Source organism: Aspergillus thermomutatus, assembly GCF_002237265.1.
Source record: "Aspergillus thermomutatus strain HMR AF 39 chromosome Unknown NODE_108, whole genome shotgun sequence".
Lineage (NCBI taxonomy): Eukaryota > Fungi > Ascomycota > Eurotiomycetes > Eurotiales > Aspergillaceae > Aspergillus > Aspergillus thermomutatus.
Window position 1 is genome coordinate 21,207 of NW_020798157.1, and position 22,133 is coordinate 43,339.

The following is a 22,133-nucleotide window of genomic DNA, read 5'->3' on the forward strand; positions in this document are numbered from 1 at the left end:
AGCTTCATTTTTAAAGACTTCCTGCCTTTTCATACACCAAGTTACGAACGCCAGATTTTGCAACGGACATATCATGAAAGATCAACCCAAATGAACACGTCCCAAAGGCCAGACCCCAAAGACATGCACTGCCTTGTCAGACAAAAATGTGGAACTGTACAGCCAAAGCAATTGACGAGACAGCAGCGAAAGAGAACAACAGCCCTGACATTAAGATAAAACCAACAGCAACAGAAGAGAGCAACGGAAAGAAAGAAGTGACCTTTACAGGTTCACCTTCTTGGACTCTTTCTGGACGAGCTTGGCCAACTCTTCATAGACTTCGCTGAAATCCTCGCCGTCGGCTTCTGACTCGCCGTCCTTCTTCTTGCTCTTCGAGGCTGATTTGGGCACAACCATGACGACACTGGTCGGGCGCTTGGTAGCCGCCGAGGTACCCAGATCGGCTCGCGATGTGACAAAAACATATGGGATACCGTGGTCTTCGCACAGAACGGGAATATGTGAGATGACGTCCATAGGCGAAATGTCGGCGGCAAGGATGACAATTCCGGTGGGAATGGAGATGGTAGCATTGGCGGCGGGGATTGGCGATTTGCGAAGAGCCTTGACGACTTCCTTGACACCACGCTTCAGGCACTTGTTTACGGCAGCTAGGGAGGTAGTTAGCAAACAGTACACAATCAACCCAGTCGATGTCTTTTTTGCTCTGAAAAATATAGCCCCTGATAGACAGATTGTGCGCATTATCAAGAAGGGATTTTCAGAAATTACTCACCTTTCTTCACACTCTTGAGAACCTTCTTAGCCTGCTTGTCCTCAACCAGAGGGTTGGCGAATGGCACAAGTGCGCCGACGGGGCGGCTGTCGACCTCCATCTCAACCTCAGCAGACCCATTAACAGCAGTCTCGGCAGCAACGGCCTTGTCGATTCCATCCAGGACCTTGCTAGTAAGCTCCTGCTCTACCGCCTCAGCGAGAACAGTCTTGTCCTTCTTTTCCTTCTTGTCCTTCTTGCTCTTGTGGACGCCGTCCTTCTCCGAGCGCTTTTCCTTCTTCTCGCGCTTGTCCTTCTTCTCGGACTTGTCCTTGGCCATTGTGACGAATTTGCGCTTGCTCGATATACCCAAAGGACAAAAAAAGGGACAACCGAGGATTGGCGGGTGCTGGCGTGAACGTGGGGAGGAACAAATAATAATATGGTCGTTTCGGTGTCTTCGAAATCCGCAAAAAAATCAAAATCCATCTGAAAATTTTGGCGCTAGTCCGATTTGGGAACACGAGCTTCTGCCACAGGACCGCTTACTCATCACTTACTCAATGGGGCATGATCGACCATCCCGATAGCTGTAAGGCTCTCAAACACATCGCGCAACCCTCCCGCTATCTCTGGCTTTTCTCCATTGTCGAACGCTGGGAGCGTTCTTGAAGCTCAGAGAGCGTGTCATGTGGCGCGTCTTATTCGTCCTATAATCTTGGGACCAATTGAGGTCTATGGAACTTCGTCATTTATGGATAGTTGAAGGTAAATCGCACCGTTGTACCAAAACCAAGCTTGTGGCTTACCGACAACATTCAGATGGATCCAAGTAGGAACTCGCGACCTCCCTTTGGGTCTCCTCCTGGGAGCGCCTCGCCCTTGTCTATCATGGGAACTCAAAATGTTCTGCGCCAATCCATCCGCCCTTCACAGCCTCCGAAGCCCGGTTAGATCGCACGTTGCCATGGAACATAAATCACGGGTCTGACTTGCCTTAGATACAGAGAAGGAGGAGCTTCGCGTACAAGTCAGCACTCTGCGGTACGAGCTGGAGAATCTCAAACAGGAGCGAGATTTGACGATCCTACGTCATGAGAAGGAACTCCGAGATCTACAATTGAAGGCCGATGCGGACTTCAGGAAGGCGCAGGTTTGTTACATCATCATAATCTGCCATGGCGTCGGGCACATGTTGACAACAGTTTAATCGCAGGCTGCAGAATCCGCTAGTCATCGCGCCAACCATAAGAGCGAGACGCTTGCCAAAGAGTTGAAAGAAATTCAGGACCAGGCCCTTAACGACAAGGTCGGACTAGAGCGGAAACTTAGAAGTCTGCAAGATGAAAAGCAGAACTTACGGGAGGAACTGGAAGAGACTCAGGCTCAGCTGCTCGACCAGGGAAGACAACACAAACATCAGATCAATGAACTCGAAACAATTCGCTCATCACTTCAAAAGACGCTCGAAGAGCTGCAGAACGACCTTCAAAATGCAAGAAACAATTTACAGTCTACTCAGGAGAAACTGTCGCAGCGGGATATGGATGTTGCCCACCTTGAAACGGAGAATATCCGCCTTAAAGCAGAGGGGACTGACGGAGAAACATTGTCCGTATTGAAGAGGGAGCTTTCCGATCAAGTCGCTCACATTAGGAACTTGGAGACTGCAAATCGAGAACATACCGCGGAACTGCGCCATCTGCGGAAAATCCAGAAGAATGTCGAGGTGGTAGAGGAACAAAAGAAGTCGCTGGAAAATCAGCTCCAGCTCATGAAAGAAGTGGAGTCAGAATTGAACACTCTTCAGATTCAGAAGCAGATTCTGGAGGACGAGCGAAGTTCGTGGACCAGTCTCCTACAGGAGAATGATCAACCTGCGGAATTCGACTCGCCAGAGGCGGTCGTCAAAGCCCTGTTGCAAGAACGGATTGAAAAGGCGACATTGGTTGACAAATTGGGCAGCGTCGAGGCACAATTCTTGGAGAAAGATGAAATTATTAGAAACTTGGAGACCGAGGGAGCCAACCTCCGTCAGGATCTAGAGAAATTGCGCGCTGCAGGCGCTGCAGCTGGGGGGGCCACAGCTGAGAGCCGCATCAGAGCTAGACTGGAACGTCAGCGGGCACTTGCAGTCAAAGAGGTGGAGTATCTTCGCGCCCAGTTGGAGACTTTCGACACGGAAGAAGTCACCATGAACGCGGAGCAGAGCCAGTTCGACCAACGCAAATCCGAGCAGATCGCCAACCTGGAAAAACTTGTTGATGAATACCGCGCGGAAGTGCAAAAGGCTCACGAAGAACTCGCGAAGCGCGAAGCTCCACAGCAGGATGCTACACAAGCCCGAGGCCTCAAACGACCGTTGTCACCAGCCGAGAGTGACGCTGAGAACGAGCGACTCTCTGTATTGGCTCGGAAGAACCGGACGCTGCAAGACTCGCTTTCCAAGTCTGAACAGGCCGCGGCCCTCCTCCGCAAGGAACTGGAAGCCACCAAATCTCAGCTCAAATCCCTCAAGGCCAAGTCTCGCACACGCATTTTGGAGCTGCGTGACAATCCCACCGCCGAAGCAGAAAAGCTCAAATTCTCCACCATCGCAACTCTCCGGGCGGAGAATCGGGATCTCCTGGCCCAACTGCAGGCCAACCACATGGACGTGAAAGTCGTGCCCGTCAGCTCACTCGAAAGCATGAAACTCGAGCTCAACGAGATGGAGAAAGTGGTCGCCGACAAGGAGAAGCGCATGCGCCGCTTGAAGGAAATCTGGACCGCAAAATCATCCGAGTTCCGCGAAGCAGTCGCCTCCCTGCTAGGCTACAAGCTGGATTTCCTCCCCAACGGCCGCGTCCGCGTCACCTCCATGTTCCACCTCTCCCCCGCCTACCGACACGGCGACGGCGGCGCCTCCTCGGACTCCCGTGGCCCGGGGAGCATGGGCAACGGCGAAGAAAACTCCATCATCTTTGACGGCGAGAACGGCACGATGAAGATCTCCGGTGGACCGAACAGTCTCTTCGCGATGGAGATCAAACATCTGATCAAGTTCTGGGTTGAAGAACGGAAGGATATACCCTGTTTCCTTGCGGCTATGACGTTGGACTTTTATGATAAGACCACGCGGGCTGCAAGGATGTAATTTTGATAGTGCCACTTCATGTCTTGGCTACTGTATATAGTGATTTCCTAACTAGCATGTCTAGTGCCATGTTTGATGAGGGGATTAATCTGTGGAAATGTAACACTTTCTTTTCCCTGAGATTTCACATATCAACGTACAATGATCTCTACCAAAATGTCAGCATAGACTTGCTTCTGTCCGTAAACGGAGCCTCCGGTATGAAATTGTCCATTCCCCAGGTAAGTAGTACTTGAACGAGAGACCTTATTTACAATAACCACAATACCTACTTTATCCTGAAGGCATCAATAGACCAGGGATTAGAAACAAAAATTTTCAACATAGGGAAAATAGGGGAGGAAGAATCAAGAAGTTCTGAACCAAATACAGGGTAAGGGTGCTAAGAGCGAATATCTCGAGGGGTGAACAAATTGTCAAATCAGGCGAGGTGACTGCAGAGAACGCGACATCGAAAGGAATAATCCATGGCGGTATCTTGATCGAGTGGACTTGGATGGGGTTGTCATTGCCCCTTCAAAATGACACGTACTTCCCAGCCACCAGCTTGCGGACTGTTGGTACTTCCTTCCAGGCAGACGCGGACGGGGCATCAGACGCTTGCAGGCTACTATCTTCGTCTGCGAAGGGATCGGTTCCCTTCTGCGGTGTGTCCTCCAACTGAGACATTGTACTAATCCCCAAGCGAGAGCCGACGTTGGCTGTCTGGAGCTCGAATTTAGCGTCGACTTTGCCTTTTCGTGGCCAGCTTGTTGAAGTCGCAAACCGGACAAGTAGCTTTCCATCGGCTCCGGCGCGTACTTCAAGTTCAGGGATTTTCCAAGTAACCGCTGACTGCTTGCGACGGAAGGTGGCCCCTGTGTTGGGATACATGACGGCACTGGTGGCATGAGCCGCCTCGCGGCCTTCTTCAGGAGAGGTATCCAAGTTCACAGTCAACGTGAGGTTCTTGATGGTGATTGATTCTCTTGGCACCGACGAGGCAAATGAAGGATTCATAGAGTAGAAGATGATCACGCTTGCCTGGAACTCTTCGAGATTCCACGCAGGTTTGAAAATCACGGGACAGTAAGTCGAAGCTTCCGACTGGTCGATGTGAACTTGATACTTGAAAGCCACCGTCGGTGAAGACTGGGTGATGTTAGAGAGAAGGACGCTATATTCGCCTCTCTTCTCGTCCCCTGAGCCCTTCTCTTCCTGTACGAAATGCGGGTTGGCAGCGACCTTCTCCAACACCTGGAAATTATCAAGACGAACGCGCGCGCTATCCGGTGTTGTTCCACTCAATGCATTGTAGGCCAGCGCAAGTTCTCCTACAACGAAGGACTTGGTCACAGCGCCCTCGGTGAACCACGCACTGACTGTCTCTATGATCGACGCATTCAGACCGGGTTGGTGTAGATCAGGATGAGAAACCGGGCCTGAGATGTTGTGTAAGGTGTGCGATGAGCGGATAGATGTTGTATCTGACAGAGTATGATCATCTGTGGCGGTGCTGGGTGAAGTGACATGCTTAGAAGGCAGTCCTGGTGAAGTAGGAGCAGACACATCCGACCCTGATGGCGGGAAGGGGAGCCCATTGCTCGAACCCGGAGGGTTTGGAATGAAAACTGTGTTACGAACATCACGACGACCACGTATGGTGCCTGCGTTTCGTCTGACTCCGCTGTGCTGAGCTTGCTGCAGAGAGGGTCAGCCAGGAGTGCAGGGAATAAGCTTCTCCATCCGCACTCACCAGACGTAACTGATTAGCCATCTCGTCCATTGCTTGTTTAGCCTGGTTCTCATCTTCGAAAATTGGTTGATCTCGGATTGTCAGATTCATGCCATGCTCATCCAGTCTATAGCAGTCAGCATGATTTGTCTACTATGAACGGCAACACAGGAATCATTTACCCCGCCGCCTCTCGCTGAAGTCGTGTGATCTCGTCAATGGTCTGTGGTCGTTCTGAGAATCCTTCCGAGTCGACTCGCGGCTATTGCATCGTCATCAGCTTAATTCAGGCGTCCTTTGTTGTCTGGACATACCTCATTCGCAGTCGTAGCAGCAGGCGATGTCTGCTCGTTGCGAACCTCCTGAGTTGATGCCCCATTCGTGGCCGCTGGTATTTGCTGAGGTCCCGGACTCGTCGGCGGTGAACTAGGGACCTCACGCTCGTGGTTCTCACTTGGGATCGGTGCGGCTTCGCCATAGCTATCCTGAGTAGTTAGAGCAGTACCGGGACGATCTGTACCCGTAGGCGATTCGGGTATCTGCATATCGCGTGAATCTCCCCGCTTGAACGAAGCAAACGGACTACGATGCTTCCTATCTCCGAAAAGTGGCCCTCCTCCAGGGGTGTGTACTACACTCTTTCTTCTGCCCATGACAGTTCCTAGTCGCTTGAGACCACCAAGGGCTGTGGGGCGAGGCTCCGGAGCTGTGACAGAGAAAATGTTAGCATAACATTTTGTGTGAATAGTGGAGTGTAAGACTTACCAGGAGGTGTCCTGACAGGGCCCGACGTCTCCGAGCGTTGACTGGCAGCATCATCCTGAATGCGCGGCGGAGGAGCGAGAGGCGCTCCCGCTCCGCCAGACGGGATAGATTCTTGCCTTCTGGGAGCGACAGGCCTGCCTCCATTAACCTTCGCGGCAAATGTCTTGATCTCATCCGCAGTCTCAACATTGAGAAGTACATTCAGGCAGCTCTCGGCAGCCTGGCGACACCGTTCTACCTGGTCCGATTCGTGCGTTTGCAATTGAGTCAGCGCGTCGCGGAGATGATTTACTCGGCCTTCGTCCGCTGCCTGAAGTTGCTCAAACACAAACGGTGCCCTTGAATCCCATTGTTCTCTGATCTCCTCCGCGGCTGAAATGGCGACGGCCAGTTTTTCCGCCCCCTTCGGACCTTTCTCCCTGGCCTTTTCCACTTTCTTTTGGTTCGCTTCGAAGCTCTTCGCCAATGCGGCAAGATCGCTTTGGACACCAGGCATCGATGACAATTCTCGGTTCTTGCTACTGTACTCTCTCAATGGGCGCTCCACGTCCTCGTCAATCTTCTGCGCGAAGGTTTCGTGGGATGCGGCTACGGCTTCGGTGGCATTGATGATGCGCTGCCATGGTAGCTGGAAAATGCTATTGTGTCGTAAAACATATCGGAATCAGCATTGCCTTTTGTGTTTCAGTTCCGAATGACCGAGCTTACCCAAGCGCCGCCCCATTATCAAGTTGTGGCCGATGCGCCAGTTTCCTTAACCCTTGCGCGTAAGCTTCTTCAACACGGCGGCGTTCCTGTCGCATGGAAGACAAGAGTTAGATCCAAAGCTTCTGTTGTCATTTGTGTAAAGAGGCTGAAGCCATACCTGGAGCCAATCCGCGATATCCGCGTTGATCTTGTTAATGAGACGTATGCGATCATTGAGAACATTAATCGCTTGGTTGGGCTGCAAAGAGGCCTAAAGACAGGAAATAGATGGGAGATATTAGCTGCTGCCATTTTACTGCCATAGCAAAAGCGGGAGATGCCCGAGGTCGGGTTATGCCTACCAGCAGGGCTGGATACTCCTGCCGTGAGAGCTCCATCGCTACGATTCATAGATCAGCGGTACCAGAAGGGAGCGATCGTAAGGTGCATTAGTAATAGGGACCAATTAAGGATACAGAAGCCGAATTATCAGCGAACGAGCAATTGAAGACCTCCAAATAATACCAGAAGGGACCGATTTCTTCAGTCAATGAACTCGGAGTGGAGTGAGGAGCAGATAAAAGAAGAGGAATGGTTGATGGGATGGATGGATGTTGATGACGATGGGGTTGCAACACCGGAAGAACCACGCAGGAGCCGAGCGGACTGGAGGATCACAGCAGAGTGAGGCGATTGGTCAATGAGGACGGGGAACTCGATGCTAGCTGGATTCGGCTAGCTTAGCGAGTATACCTCAGGCATCGTAAGGCAGGAGACAGGCAATAGTCACATGTTCCATCGACTTCCTACTGCTGCTACACGAACAAGATTGGAAGGGAAACATTGCTGCTTTATCACAAGGCTGGTTACTGCAAGTACAGGTAGTTGATGAGCTGGTTATCGACTTCCTTTGACTAGCTCGATTCTTCTCCAGGTTTATTCCGTCATCTCTGCCCCACGCGTCTAATTCGAAATATCCAACAAGATGGCTGCATCAGACTGGAAGAAAGCTCTGGGGTTCACCGAACGATTGACGGCGATTCAGTCTCTGTAAGCCTATGATCATCGAGACCAACCTCCTAGAACGTCGGTCTTGACAACATTCTAATACTACAGTCTAGGACTACCGCCTATCAGCGAGCTTCGTCTTCGGCTGCATTTGCTGAAGCTCAGTCCCAAGCAAAGAGATTCGAAAGTGAGGCTTATGAACAAGCTACCTCAAAGGTTGGTTCTCGACCATGTTCATCAAAACGTCTGCTCATGAAGGATCTTGCAGGAAGAATATGACCGGATGTGCCAGGTTGCAATCGATGCCGCAGAGGCCAGTGGTTCTGTAGCCCCAATGATCGGCAGTCCAAACCAGTTGCAAGTGCAACATGAGCCCCATGAGGGTGTCTGGACAGCAGGAGAAGCAATTGGTCCGTTCAAAGGATGCCTCCATGTGTTTGATGGGCTTCATTCCACTATTTACAAGTCCAAGCGTGAGGATGGAGCTGTGGTTGCGGTGAAAGTTACCATACCCCATCTCTTGACACCACCACATGACGCTGAGCGCGAGGTTCGATTTTTGAGGGAGGCTGCGAGCGCTCATGTCATAAGTCTGCTGGACTCGCTCAAGGTTGACGGAGGAAGACTCATCTTGGTCTTCCCCTATTTAAAATATGACTTGGAGCATTTGCTTCGCCGTGATATGATCACTGCAACGCAAATAAAGGCTCATCTACACGACATGTTCAGCGCGTTGGCACACCTTCATGAGCTGGGAATCATTCATCGGGACGTCAAACCCTCTAACATTTTGTTGGACTCTCCTGACGGCCCGGCTTACCTGGCGGACTTTGGTATCGCATGGAAAGAAGGAGACAGGGGTTCCGAGCCGGCTGATAAGAAGATTACCGATGTAGGAACCACATCTTATCGAGCGCCTGAGATCCTGTTTGGTTTCAAGGAATACGGAACAGCGTTGGATCTGTGGGCCGCTGGTTGTGTTGTCGCAGAAGCTGTCGCTGTAGGGCACAAGCAGCTGTTCGATTCCGGGCCCGTGGGGAGCGATCTGTCTCTTGTTCAGTCCATTTTCAAGACTCTGGGAACCCCAGATGAGAGCACCTGGCCTGTAAGTCATCCGATTGCATTCAGGAACCCTGCCTCTCTGGTCTTCGAGTTAGGTTAACATAGAAAACAGGAGACGGAGAAGCTTCCCGACTGGGGCAAGATCGAGTTTTACCGATTTCCTGCCAAACCGTGGGATGAGGTTCTCAAGGGAGCTTCTTCCAAGGGACGGGATCTCGTCAGTAAACTGGTACGCTACGAGAGCAGTGAACGTCTGTCTGCTGCAGAGGTAGGGCTACACATTTCTAAGTGGACAGGCCTGATGCTAATAGTGTGGCAGGCCCTGGATCATCCATATTTTTCAGCAACCTGAAGCCGATCCGCTCCTGGGATTTAATTGCGACGGTCTCACATGATCCAGAATCACCTCGCGATGATTTTTGTGATCATCCCGGCCAAGCTTCTAGCGGTCCACCAGTCTGCAGCGGGTGTTTCAGCCTTTAAATTTGAGTCGGCTCGAAGCGGCACCACTGCCATAGTGATTGCCAACTCGCCACACCATTGAGGCATTGAGCCATCATGGTGAATGGTTCCTCGAGTTTACACTTACTCAGGGTTTCACAGTCTGACCGCAACCGAGGCACCGACAACTCGTCATAGTATGAACAAATGGGCTAATTAATGATCATGTAAGCGAAGACAATTTCCGACGGGATCGGTGCCCTGCAGCAGTGTAACAATCACACCTGGCAGTCAAAATCATTCTCCTCCGTACATTGATCGAACATGTTTGTATCCCTAGGACACTTGAGCCAAGCACAGATTTATGCAGAGTAGACTGAGGGAGAGGTATGAATAACAATGCATCTTGGACTTGGAGAAGGATGGGAATCAGCCCCCAAATAATGAGATGATTGAATTCATCAAAGGAAATGGCGCTAGGAACGACCGGAGATGGTGGAGAGAAGAAGAGGGGCTTGGCTAATCAAAGCTTCAAATTGACAGCACGATACGGATACTATGGAGTACAGTGATGACTACTAGATAGGTACAGAGCACAGAGCGATGCAGGCAACCGAGTGTGATGGGGATAATACTTGTTGCTTGCTCAAATGCAGACTGCGAGAATCTCCGATAGTACTACTACTAAGAAATGAGAATAGGGGGTGGGAAACCTTATGACATCGATGGATGGCGTTGATCCTCCCATGGATGCTGGTCCCAGTAGAAGAATCAGAGAACAGATACCTGACTCTTTTCTCAGACATACAGGAGTAACAGAACCATGCTTGATGGTCATGTCAATAATAGGCAGAGATTGTTATTCTCCTCCTCAACAGAAAATATCCATCTAATATTTATCTACCATTTTCCCTGATTTTCTATCAGACAGTCCAATGAATTGGGTTATGGCGGCACGCGCCTCGTGTTAGCGATTACCGTCATGAAACCAGGCACCGTCACAGTTGTCAGCCAATCAGAAATGCCAGGTCCCTGCGAACAGCGGGTCTGAACAGGGATCATCCCCCCAGATGGGTTAGTGTAGTCAGACCCAGCCCGTGTCTGAGTGGCTTGTGATTGGCCAGTCCCCTCTTTTTGGCTCAGATCTCATTTCGTTTACTTCCGCCTGTTTGTGGTAAATGATTGACTGTGGCAGCGTTTGCTGTGGCTACGGAAGTATCTACAGAGTATCTACGGAGTACCGGGCTACCCATGGCTAAGAGGTATCTACACACTACTGAGAATCGGCCCTTTAGCCTCTTCCTCTCTCTCTCAGACTCAGGGCGTCTCTCCCGCTCCGGGCCATCCCCATCCCCATCACCACCAAATTCTTTTCTACTCGTCCTTCTTTTCCCTTTGCACCCACCTTCCTTTTCATCTTCCAATTCGTGGGCATTCCACGTCTTGGTCTCCCTTCCTTTATTCGACACTCTCGCGGCCTGGAAGCTCGTGGTTCTTTCGTTTATCGAGTGGCTGTCCGCCAGCCCCTCCATAGCCCATATTCATTCTTTTACCTCCCACATTCCTTGACGCGCTTGCGCTCCCTTTGCTTCGAAACGCGGCCTACCTTGTCAGGCCCGTTCGAATTAAAGGTCCATCTTTGATCTAGGCACATCGTGTCGGGTCTTTTTGTTTTTTATGGGCTAGACTCCCATCCTCTCGTTATCACTTCATCAGGTGTCTGCAATCGCACCACCTTCTCTGACCTGGAACGATCAGAATCGCTCTGATCGATCATCCGAAGTCGGAGTCGAAACTTCTTGCCGCCATTACCGTCTGAACCAATTGACTCATCCAGCAGTGAAGCAAGACTGACAATCTCCATCGCAATCATGGTGCACGCACATGCGCATCGCGATCTCCACGCTGCCCTTGAGGAGCGAAGCCTCGAGGAACGAGATCCCAAGAATGAAGCCGTGACCATCGTCTATGTGACGGCATCTGCCACCTTTGACGGTCCTATCGGCGGCTACGTAACGGGCACAGATCCGGCGTCAACGGCGACACAGCAGAATCAGGGTGTCGGCGCTCCTGTTGGAAAGACGCGAACTTCGTCCACTGAGGACGCAACGACGACGGCCGAAGCGAAGCCGAAAACGACCCAAGAGGCAAAGACAACTACCAAAGGAACTAAGCCTACAACCACCGAAGCAGACCCCACGACCACCGAACATACCACCAAGGCGACCCAGGCGATCACCACGGACCAGACCACGGACACGACGACTCCGACCACCTTCTCCACGGCCACCTCCGGCTCGACTTCGTCGTTGACTATCCCAGGCTTGGATAGTACCTCTGCATCGTCGTCTCTGGAACAATCGGCTTCAGCATCGGCCACTTCAGTTTCTGCGGGTTCGAGCTCGGGACTTACCGGTGGTGCAAAAGCGGGTATTGCAATTGGTGTGATTCTTGGACTTGGTTTGATCGCGGGTTTCATCTTCTTCTGCATGCGCAAGAGGAAGCAAGGTCGACAAATGGCAGAGGCCGAAGCTGCAAACGAGAAATCCTATGGAGCCGATAACATGGTTCCGCCTGGACCTCCGCCAAAACCCCAACCGATGACCCCGTCTGACCCTCCCCAACTCAACGTTCGCCCTATCACTCAGTTTGCACCGGATCTGACCCCTAGCAGCAACGCTATGGCCGCTCTCGCTGTCGGTGGTGCTGGTGCTACACTTGGTGTCGCTGCAGCTGGATCGCGTAACCTGACCGGCAATCCCTCGCCGCCCCATACGCCACAGTCAAGCGTCAGTAGGACGGATCCGTTCCGCGACCCAGTGAATCCCTTTGGCAACCAGGCAGAAGCTTCTTCCCCCGTTGCAGCCACAGGTCCACCAAGTCCCTCGGCGGTCCCTCTTCCTCAATCTCCCCTGGCACCGACTGCACCGGCACCGAGCGATTACAACGCTCTTGGAGCTGCTGCTACCGGAGCCGCAGTCGCTGGTGCTGTTGCTGCCGCTGCCGCCGCCAAACCCTCCGACAAGGACCTGCCCAGCCGCCCAGAAAGCTCGTCGTCCCAAGCATCGTCGGTTCCCGAAGGCTCGGCTCAAAGTCCCGTAAGCGCCGTTGGCGCTGATTCCGCATCGATCGCCTCTGCTACTGCGGTTACTGCTGTCCCAGCTTTCGGACCCGGCGGTGCTGCTAGCCCTGCTCCCGGGCCAACCAATGTTCATCGCGTGCAAATGGATTTCAAGCCTTCAATGGAGGATGAGTTGGAGCTCCACGCCGGTCAGCTTGTTCGACTTTTGCACGAGTACGACGACGGTTGGGCTCTCTGCGTCAGACTCGATCGCTCGCAGCAAGGAGTGGTTCCCCGGTCTTGTCTTTCTGCCCGCCCCGTGAAGCCTCGAACCCGTCCGCCCCCAGGAGCTGGTCCGGGCCCCGGGCCCCGCGGGCCGCCACCACCGCCAATGATGGGACCCAACGGCCCTCGCGGGCCTCCCCCTCCTGGACCTCCTGGGCCCATGGGACCACCACCTCCTCGCTTCTATCCTCAAGATCCCCGCCCACGGTCACCCTCGGCCCCGCGCCCAATGTCCCCAGCTCAACACCCTCATGGCGGAGCTCCGTCCCCACGCCCGTATCCCCAGCGTCCAATGTCTCCTGCACAGTTTCCTCCCGCCCCGCGATCGTTCTCTCCCGGTCCCGGTAGCCGGCCGATGCCGCCAAGATCCATGAGTCCCGGACCTTACGGACTTCCAGGGTTGCAGAGGCCGGAGATGCCAGCGAGCCAGCGGAAACGTAGCAACAGTGCAGGTGGGGCGGTTGGACCTATTCCTCGTACGGCAGGATCACCAGGACCAAGCCCCTTGGCCGGGCCAATGATGCCACCTCCGTCCGGTGCACTCCCGGCGATTCCCACTCCGCCGCCGCCGCAAGCACTAGTTCGAGAAGACCATGCATGAAGTCAATAGGCTGATGAATGTCCAAATGTGAACGAAAGCGAACTGCAAATGCAATTGATTGATATGAGGGGGGCAATTGATTGTTATTGCCGCTGGACGGAACGAGCCTACTTGCGTCTGGGACGAATGAACCCCCCCTTGTCAACATGTTTTCGATTTCTTTTCTATCTGTCTGAGAACCTTTTTCATACTTAGTATCTTTCCATCCCCCCTCTTATACGTTTTCTTCTACGATGCCGGCAACTGTCTCCTCTCCAAGCAAGATACCGTCTTTTTCTTGCTTGGGAAAGCTGTGCCCATGTCTTGTTCAACGGGAATACCCATTTCTTTCAGTTTGCCTTTTTGTTTTTCCCCCTCTTTTAAGAAAGGATGTTGATTGTGAGGTTCATCCATCGTGCTCTATCTCTACCCTTATACAGTGTGTTTATTGTGTATTAGCACAGTTCCAGTTGCTCTGGTCTTCCTTTCGCATTTACATCGGAGAATCAAGGGAAGCAATGGGCACCGGATCTGGCCTCCTAACAGTAATTCTGTCATCTGTCATTGTTCTGGTTCATGTATGGTTTAGTGATCGTCTATGTAGATAGTGGTGAATACAGCAAAAATCAGATTATTGTTCGCTGAATCATGAGGAGGATAACTGTTCATGTTCTTTCTCTGACTAATGGGTACAAGTTTTATAATATCCTTTAATGCCAAATATATATTTATATATCTAGAGATGTGGAACATTCCCACTAGCCAGAAGAAGGTTGACAATACTGATGATTCCCTCTCCGAGAATCAACCCCGAAGCCAGAACCACCACCGACGAAGAAGCGGCGTCCGCTTCCCTGGCGACCTGTTCGGCTGTTTTCGCGGCCGCGGGGACTCTGTTTTCCAGCGTCTGCGATGCTCCGGGTGTCTGATTTGCCGCACTGTCGCCGGGGGTATGCGTGGGAGGCTCGGAGGAGCTGGGACCCGTGTGCTTCCGCGACCACCACCAGGCAACGATACCGCCGATGGCTCTGGCGAGCGTGAACGACGGGACGTTGAAGATGCCCACGGCGACGGCGATGCCGCCCGGGACCCATGTCCTCCAGGGAGCCGAGACGTCGCGCCGGCCGCCGTTCGCCAGGGGCGAGGCCGCGTAGATGCGCAGGACCGTCACGCCGACGAAGATGGCGCCGGCGACTAGGGAGGCCTGCCAGGCCATGGGCGGCAGGCCCTGGCCGGTGACGAGGCGGGCGGTGAAGATCCAGACGTAGGCGGTTGGGGTCTGGAACATCGGGCCTGGGACCTCGTAGACGCTCACGTACATCTTGTACACGGCGGTGGAGAGGACGGCGCCGACGAGGCTGCCGATTATTTGGCCGTAGAACTGGGCTTTGGGGCTTGCGCCGAGCAGGTGGCCGGTTTTGAGGTCTTGCATCATGTCGCCTGCCTGCAGGGCTCCGGACTCGGAGACGGCGCCGGCGAGGAGGTTGGTGACGAGGGCGGTGCGTCGGGAGAAGTGTGATGCGGGTGTTGCGAGAGAGAAGAGGAGCTGGGTTAGTTTACTGATTCCGGAGACGGGGTTCAGGTCTGTCTCGCCCAGTGCCCGGACGCCCATTATTGACAGCAGCACGGCGAGGAGAGTGGCAAGGCTGGAAAGCAAGGGCGACATGACGTCTCCGAAGACAATGTGCATGCAGGCCACGTTCAGTATCAGTGTCAAGGGAAGCAGGACCACCACAGTCCGAGTAGAGATAAGCTGGGAAGGCGGCGCATCGTCTTCTTCCTCGGGCTCACCGTGCCTTACCGCAAGGTGGGCGGAATAGGCTCCTGTCGATGACTCCTCCGAGATGGGACTCAGGGCGGAATATCTGACGTATGAATGGCGAGAGCTGTTGCTCGACCCATTGGCTAGAATCCATTTTCCGACGCGACTGGAAAAGAATCCGGCCTTGAGCTTTGGAGCGTTGGCTATGGCAGGCTTCAAAACCAGCCAACCAAGACTGACAAGCGAGTCGGCGAGCATGATGGCTAGAGAAACCCATACAATCCATGCCTTACTTCCGTCTTCCCAGCTGTCCACAGGCCCAGGGGCCCAGCCACGAGCCTTGGCGAGCGGAGATAGTATGCCCCAGCCGAGTATGGCCCCGAAAAGCATGTGCATGCAGGTAGATGGGCCCATGATAATTCCTTGGCCAATGTATGCGGGGGACGGGTTGAGGGTCCATAGCCAATTTTGTGCTAGGGAAAGACCGAGAATGGGCACGTCACGGACTTGAGGGACAAAGTAGGAGAATAGCGTCTGTCACAGTTAGTGTCACTCGGCTCGGTTTAGTACGGTTAGTAGGAGGAGACCTCACATAGACACCAGACACCACAAAAGCACCCACCAGGAGACGCATCTTCGACCTCCAATCTCGTCTGTCAGCTGACTGACATTCGCTAGCATCCTTTTGCAGTAGCGCATTTCCTTCTCCCTCTCCCGTTTCGTGCGTCAAGGCATGCGTTTCACCTTCTCCTCCTCGTGGGACCGCAGTCGAATTGGCATTTTTCTTCGCCTTCTCATCACTAAACCCACTGCCGTGTAGAACTTTGAGCATGAGCGCCGATGCCGTTCCACTCGGAAACCTCAGTTTCTCTCGGACGATTACCTCCTTTCTCAGCGGGACAGCAAAGACAACTCCGAAGAGGCAAACTCCCAAACTCCAAAGGACCAGTTTCCAGATGTTGAGTTTCAAAGGACCGCCTTCCCCGGTACCGCCGTCGCCAGAAGGCCCATCTTTCCCGTCTCGGATAAGGAATTCCAACGCGGGGATGACACCGACAAACCCGCACCCTAATGGCATAGTGCCCACCGCCCCCGCCACCGTTTGAATAAGGACGTTTTCTATCGGCGTGAACGGATAGGACAAATACTTGGAGAAAACTTTGAAAACAGAGAAGCCGATAAGTGCTGAAGGCATGGCCATTGTGCTGATCCAGCCAGTCTGCAAGCCGAAGTAGGTATTCGAGAAAGTGATCAAGGCGCCAATGACGAGTCCAACGAAGAGGGAACGAGGAGTGAAACTCTGAGGAGAAGTCCGAGATGATCTCTCAATTGCCAGTTCCGCTTCGAATACATCCTCACGGTATCCAGCGCTCCGGTCTTCGTGGGATTCCCTGGATGTAGCTGAGCCATCATGCTCTAGGGTGTCGGAGCGGCGGCCATTGTCGGGGGCATTAGCTGCCATGGTGATGGATTGATAATTCATCAAGGCCGCAACTCAAGATACATCTCTCAAAGCCTGCGATTGTCGATTCATTCGATAGACTTTCAAGAAAATTCATCCGCAAGATGGCAGTCGAAGGGGGCTGATTTGTCATTGGGAGCACAGAATGTCGGAATTGAGGCGACGCGTGACTCAGCAGCGCGAAGATAACTAGTTAAGCATTTGATAAGCGACGGTGATGTCAGCGTCTAGCACGTAAAACATCCTCCTCATTCTGTGTTCCAACGACAACAGATGCATCGCTCATTAATAGATTTTATTCGCTAATGTGGCTAATTGACTCTGGAGTATACAGGATATTAGTCGGGTCATTATGTCACGACATTGCATGGCTGTCCTGCACTCCATCCTTCAATGGCCTGCTTCACCATCTGCGAATAGTTGGCCAAGGTTTTCTTTGACAGCCACGCTAAATGAGGTGTGACAATCAGATTAAGATTCTTCGTCTCCTCGGAAAGTAATGGAGAGTTATGCAATCCAGCAGGCTCTTCCCGGAAGACATCCGTGGCCGCTCCAGCAATCGTACCCTCTCTCAAAGCTTCGAGTAGTGCCTCTTCGTCCACGATTCCTCCGCGGGAGACATTGACGATGACAGTATGCGGTGACATGTTTTCCAGTTCTGGGATCGATATGAGGTTTCGTGTTGAGTTGCTCAGCGGCACTGCCACGAAAATGACCGTGCTTTGTCTGATGACAGCATCGAATGGAGTTCGCTCTATGCTATCGACCGTGCTCAGGGACGCCGATGCTGCAGGATCTTTACGTGCAGATATGAGCACTTTCATCCCCAGGTTGCGTGCGAGCTGAGCGATCCTTTGTCCTGCGTTTTTTTTCCCCTGTCAGCCTCAAGACCAGCAATTGACCGGAACCAAATCGGACTCGGCCAACTTACCCACAATCCCGTTTCCGATAATACCAGCTACTTCATCTTGGCAACTCAAAGGAGGCTGGCCATCTTTATCGAGAACTTGAAACATGAGGGCTCCTTTCCGGTGCGCCCATTCGCCCGCTCTCGTCAACAGGTGCATATCCAGTAATCGCCGCCGCGAAGCAAAGTACAATCCGATTGCATGCTCAGAGACTGAATCCACGTTTGCCCCAATGGATCGGCTCACAATGATCCCTCTCTTTCTGCATGCTTCGAGATCAATACAGTCCGTGCCCACTGCTGCGACGGCGATGAGTTTGAGATGCGGTGTCACTTCAGGGGAGAGCGTGTGCGAATCAAAGGGGATGTATGAGAATACGACGACTGAGGCATCATGAATACGTGAATGGAGTTCTGAGAGCGAAGTCTGCTGATAGACTGTCGTAGTAAAAGTGTGACCAGGCGGGAAGCGAAACTCCGGAATTGGACAGTAATCCGCCTGAAGGAAAACGATGTGGTGGTGCGTCGAGGGCGAATTTGCGCTCATCTTCAATTATGCCGTATTAGATATCTTCCTGAGGAGTCTCGTAGGCTGGTTTGAACCTTAAGTATGAGAAATCTGACAATGACAGTGGCATGTCACCTTCCCGCACAGTGCACTAAATATATATACTACTACCCACGCCCTACGAGCGACAAATCCGGCCTGTGGGTCTGATAAGGTCCAGAATCAAGATAGGCGGACCCAACGTCGACCATGTTGGGAGATTCGATAACGGCTCACCACCAGCAGCCTTCCGAGACATCCCAAAATGCTGTATCGGGTAGCTTCATCGATGCCGGATTAGGCAAAAGGACCTCTCGTCAATATTGCGGATCTTCGTTGATATAAGGGGAATTATCAATTCTTGCACGTTCGCCCTGTATCTAAATGGCTAATCAGAGAGTCTAATATGTCATTCTTTTAACACCGTCACGATTCCGTTTCTCTTTTGTATATGCTTTCATTGCGTGATTCTATTCATATCAGTCTTAGATTTTCCCTCCAACATTCGTCTGATCCTCCAACAGACCAAAAGCCATGATGAAATTCATCTATATGCATTTTAGCTCTCGAATGCTGCACTACCAGAACGATGTGATAAAGACAAAAGCACATCGGGCTCGCCCATAACTCAAAGTAATACACACACTGTGAGACTCATTCTTTCGTATAAACAGATGACGAAGTGCTAACCAACATTCCGAAAAACAGATCATAACAATCTCATGCCTTCACATCGCTCACCACCTTCAAGGTCTTCTGAGGAGGCTGAAAGATTTGCTCAAAATAGCCGGTCATTTCATCTACGTCCTCGATGTTTCCAACCCAACCAATGTGCTGATCGGGTCTGAGGATGACCACAGCGCCTCGTACCCTGTCGACCCCCCAGAATTCGTACGCTTTTCCCATAGATGGTCGGTCCCAGAGGCATTCGTCATCGCTCCAAATCTTGTCATAGGCCCATCCTCTCTCCTGGTCGAACAGTCTGAGAATTTCCGGGAAATTGAAAAAGTCCATCTCTAGCACAGGAGCACTGTGGATAGTGATCACTTCAATAAGACTGTCGAGTTTCTCGCCTTCGGGCCGATACCGCTGGAGAACCGACTCAGCTGAAGCTAGATGGGTGCTGAAAGTCGAGACACGCTGCCTCTGATCTTCACGACGCAAATCTCCGGCGAGGAGCACAATCCGGAAGCGCCCGTCGCTTGCGAAAAGGCGTGTTGTCCACCAGGCCCGGCCGTCTGCCTGATTACGGATCCTAGCTGGTGGGAGTCTTTCTCCGGGTATCAGATTAGCAGCGATACCCTCGCCTCCCTTGTGAACTAAGGAGCTGGGCCCGTAGTAACAGATATATCCGTTGGCAAATGCGAGAGACAATTGGATCAAGTCCATCAGCGTTTCGCCGTCATTGCTAGGGGCTGTGCTTTCGGCAGCGTCGCCCTCTTGCTCCTTCACAAACAACGGCTGCAGACGGCGGTCAAGATCGATAAGCATCTGGGCAGTTCTTTTACGCTCGAGCTCGTACGTAGCTAGTATAGAAGCACGAGCGACCCCTTTCGCGACGAGGGCAACTTTCCAGCCGATATTGAACCCGTCTTGCATACTCATATTCATGCCCAGACCTGCCTTGGGAGAATGGGTGTGAATCGCGTCTCCGGCCAGATGAATCCGCCCTTTCGTGAAATTCGACGCGAGCCGCCGACCGACCTGTTACAGTCCTCGAGTCACTTCGTCTGTCTCAATCCAATAAGCCAGTCAAACCATACCTGATAAACTGTCCACCAGTCGCAGATCTTGAAATCAAAGTCGAAGGGCCTCAGCATCTGTTTGGCCTGTTGCCGAATCATGTCCAGAGTAATTGAGGATCGATCGAGGCATGCCGAAGAGCCGTCAACAGCCTGCAGAGGCAGGTAGAGCCGGACAAGCTGCCTTTCCCTGGGGATGACCAAGAGAGTGCCGAATTCCGTGGCCACGGTGCACACGCGGCGGATATCAGCTACCATCAATTAGCAACCGGCATATAGCTACGGCACAACCGTCCTCACGAAAGTTTGTGATGGGAACCATATCGACAACACCCCTGGAACAATGAGTCAGTCAAACGTTGGGCGGAACAGGGTAACTGCTTCAGTACCATATGTGTTCAGTTGTGGATCCTTCGAAAGGTATGTTCAACTGTTTTCTGGTCCAGCTGTGCGCCCCATCACAGCCGATGAGGTACTTCGCTTTCACTGTCTCGACATTTCCGGGCCTCTCTTTGCTCTTCTTGATCAGATCATCGCAATCATCAGGCGTGATGTTACTTCGAAATAGTCCATTTCGTACGCCTCCAGAACCAGCACAGGCGGAGGACGGATTCGCCTCTTCCTCGGCGAGGGTCCTCAATGTGACCGTGATTGGGTACGCATCGCCACTATTTTCGAGGGTCTCATCGTACTCCAGTGATTCTGCGATGACACCTCTCTCGACTTCAAGATCGGAACAGTCTTTGATGGCATCCAAGAGGAAACGCTCAATTCTCCCTTGGTTCAAGAGGCAGTTGCCGAAGGGCGAAAGATTCACGTCGTGAATCGGATGCTGTTCTTGTCGCTTCAGTCCGCCATCCTCGTCAGGGCCCTGAAAAAGTCTTGCGTCAGTCAATGTTCGTCGACCATCACAAGAATCCAGTTCTGAGAGACTGACTGACCCAGAATGAGAATTCTGATGCCTCACAGGCTTCGTGGAGGACTCGATGCACAACTCCTATGCTGTCAAGCAGCTCAAGCGTCCTGGGCCTCAGTCCATCCGCCTGCCCGGTAAATACCTTGGTTCCACGCTTGTCGATGATTCGAGCATTTACACCACAGCGTGCCATCCAGTAGGCCGCCATCAGACCAGATGGACCGGCGCCGATGATGAGCCTGATTCCAGATGAGCAGCATGACTTGCAAGAGGGCGAGAAAATGGCTTACACATCTGTGTAGGATGTAGCTGACTCCGTCATGGTTGCAGGAAATTCGCCCAATTGTTCGGTAGTGCGACTTCACGCTACTTGATCAAACTCAGAACCACCGGGGAGAGCGCTTCATGATATATGGCTCATTTACGGTCCTTGATTCTCGGCGGAATACTCGTCCTCTACAAGGAACCCTGAGCCGTCCACTTCCGCTGCGGACTCGACAGGGATCACGTTGACCACAGAACCCAATGGTAACGAGACGATGCCTCTTGAGGGAATACGGGGCATGGCATCTTTCAGATACCGTACGATGGCGACTTGTCTTCATGTCAACCTATGTCAGGACGTGGAACATTCACCCTGCTAGTCCTAAATCGCGCATTTCGTCGCAAGTACCAAGGCATGAGGGAGCCTTGTGCTTGTCCGTTTTCGACGCATCCGTGTCAGGGTAAGCTCGCCGATTCGCCGCGCGGGCTACCATAAAACAGGCTTATGGCGCATAGATGCACTGACTGTAATCGTATATGCCTTGGTAGTCAGTCCTTGAGCTATATCAAGAAGCATAGAGAAAGTCAACCGCCAAGTCCGCGGAGTCCATGTTTGCTCTTGATTGCCAAGTAGCCCGCTGTGTCGACTCTTGAATAGGCAGACAGCAATGAAGTCAAAAAGCTTCAGGGTTGGTCAACGCAAGTCATAAGGCAGCAGTCAATCAACCGATAGATGAGGCTGATGATACTCGAGCTCATTGGCGTTTCTGGGCGGCATATGCCTGTAGACTCAGCTGACGTCAGGATTGAAAACTGCGCCCACGGCGGTCATTCTCGTTCAGTGAAGCTCTCAGCGTAGAATGCCCAGGATGGTAAAAAAGGTTCGATTTTGGATCAATGTCTCTGTTATCCCGAAGCCGCCCAATCCATCTGCTGAAGGTCGATTGGTGCATCGTGCGAGGAAACCGCCGAAGCCCCGGGTCGAGGAATGGGAATGCTCACTCAAACCGGAAGTTGTGGATACTCTTAAAGATGAT

The 22,133-nt window shown here is 52.4% G+C and overlaps 8 protein-coding genes across 8 annotated transcripts; 3 read left to right on the forward strand and 5 right to left on the reverse strand.

Moving 5' to 3' along the window:
* Window positions 1-264: 264 nt before the first annotated feature.
* On the reverse strand, window positions 265-1,097 carry CDV56_103186 (uncharacterized protein; the record flags this gene model as incomplete). The annotated part of the gene is made up of 2 exons (XM_026756805.1): window positions 265-653; window positions 779-1,097. 2 exons carry the CDS (start codon window positions 1,095-1,097, stop codon window positions 265-267), a joined length of 708 nt encoding a protein of 235 aa, XP_026613997.1.
* A 482-nt stretch (window positions 1,098-1,579) lies between these two features.
* On the forward strand, window positions 1,580-3,893 carry CDV56_103336 (coiled-coil domain-containing protein MAD1; the record flags this gene model as incomplete). Its single annotated transcript, XM_026756955.1, has 3 exons — window positions 1,580-1,706; window positions 1,759-1,910; window positions 1,974-3,893. 3 exons carry the CDS (start codon window positions 1,580-1,582, stop codon window positions 3,891-3,893), a joined length of 2,199 nt encoding a protein of 732 aa, XP_026613998.1.
* A 516-nt stretch (window positions 3,894-4,409) lies between these two features.
* On the reverse strand, window positions 4,410-7,457 carry CDV56_103626 (uncharacterized protein; the record flags this gene model as incomplete). Its single annotated transcript, XM_026757245.1, has 8 exons — window positions 4,410-5,573; window positions 5,629-5,734; window positions 5,790-5,869; window positions 5,922-6,313; window positions 6,373-7,010; window positions 7,081-7,166; window positions 7,238-7,330; window positions 7,422-7,457. The coding sequence occupies 8 exons, from the start codon at window positions 7,455-7,457 to the stop codon at window positions 4,410-4,412; spliced, it is 2,595 nt and encodes an 864-aa protein (XP_026613999.1).
* A 587-nt stretch (window positions 7,458-8,044) lies between these two features.
* On the forward strand, window positions 8,045-9,673 carry CDV56_103992 (putative cell division protein kinase (Ctk1); the record flags this gene model as incomplete). Its single annotated transcript, XM_026757611.1, has 5 exons — window positions 8,045-8,109; window positions 8,181-8,283; window positions 8,336-9,172; window positions 9,242-9,397; window positions 9,530-9,673. 5 exons carry the CDS (start codon window positions 8,045-8,047, stop codon window positions 9,671-9,673), a joined length of 1,305 nt encoding a protein of 434 aa, XP_026614000.1.
* Window positions 9,674-11,441: 1,768 nt separating this feature from the next.
* Window positions 11,442-13,517, forward strand: CDV56_104336 (SH3 domain protein; the record flags this gene model as incomplete). The annotated part of the gene is made up of 1 exon (XM_026757955.1): window positions 11,442-13,517. The coding sequence occupies one exon, from the start codon at window positions 11,442-11,444 to the stop codon at window positions 13,515-13,517; it is 2,076 nt and encodes a 691-aa protein (XP_026614001.1).
* A 715-nt stretch (window positions 13,518-14,232) lies between these two features.
* On the reverse strand, window positions 14,233-16,720 carry CDV56_104601 (OPT family oligopeptide transporter; the record flags this gene model as incomplete). Its single annotated transcript, XM_026758220.1, has 2 exons — window positions 14,233-15,792; window positions 15,851-16,720. The coding sequence occupies 2 exons, from the start codon at window positions 16,718-16,720 to the stop codon at window positions 14,233-14,235; spliced, it is 2,430 nt and encodes an 809-aa protein (XP_026614002.1).
* Window positions 16,721-17,070: 350 nt separating this feature from the next.
* CDV56_104835 (D-isomer specific 2-hydroxyacid dehydrogenase family protein) lies at window positions 17,071-18,174 on the reverse strand (the record flags this gene model as incomplete). The annotated part of the gene is made up of 2 exons (XM_026758454.1): window positions 17,071-17,579; window positions 17,652-18,174. 2 exons carry the CDS (start codon window positions 18,172-18,174, stop codon window positions 17,071-17,073), a joined length of 1,032 nt encoding a protein of 343 aa, XP_026614003.1.
* A 720-nt stretch (window positions 18,175-18,894) lies between these two features.
* Window positions 18,895-21,154, reverse strand: CDV56_104991 (putative phenol 2-monooxygenase; the record flags this gene model as incomplete). Its single annotated transcript, XM_026758610.1, has 6 exons — window positions 18,895-19,878; window positions 19,938-20,167; window positions 20,217-20,251; window positions 20,306-20,787; window positions 20,858-21,071; window positions 21,123-21,154. The coding sequence occupies 6 exons, from the start codon at window positions 21,152-21,154 to the stop codon at window positions 18,895-18,897; spliced, it is 1,977 nt and encodes a 658-aa protein (XP_026614004.1).
* Between the last annotated feature and the right edge of the window lie 979 nt (window positions 21,155-22,133).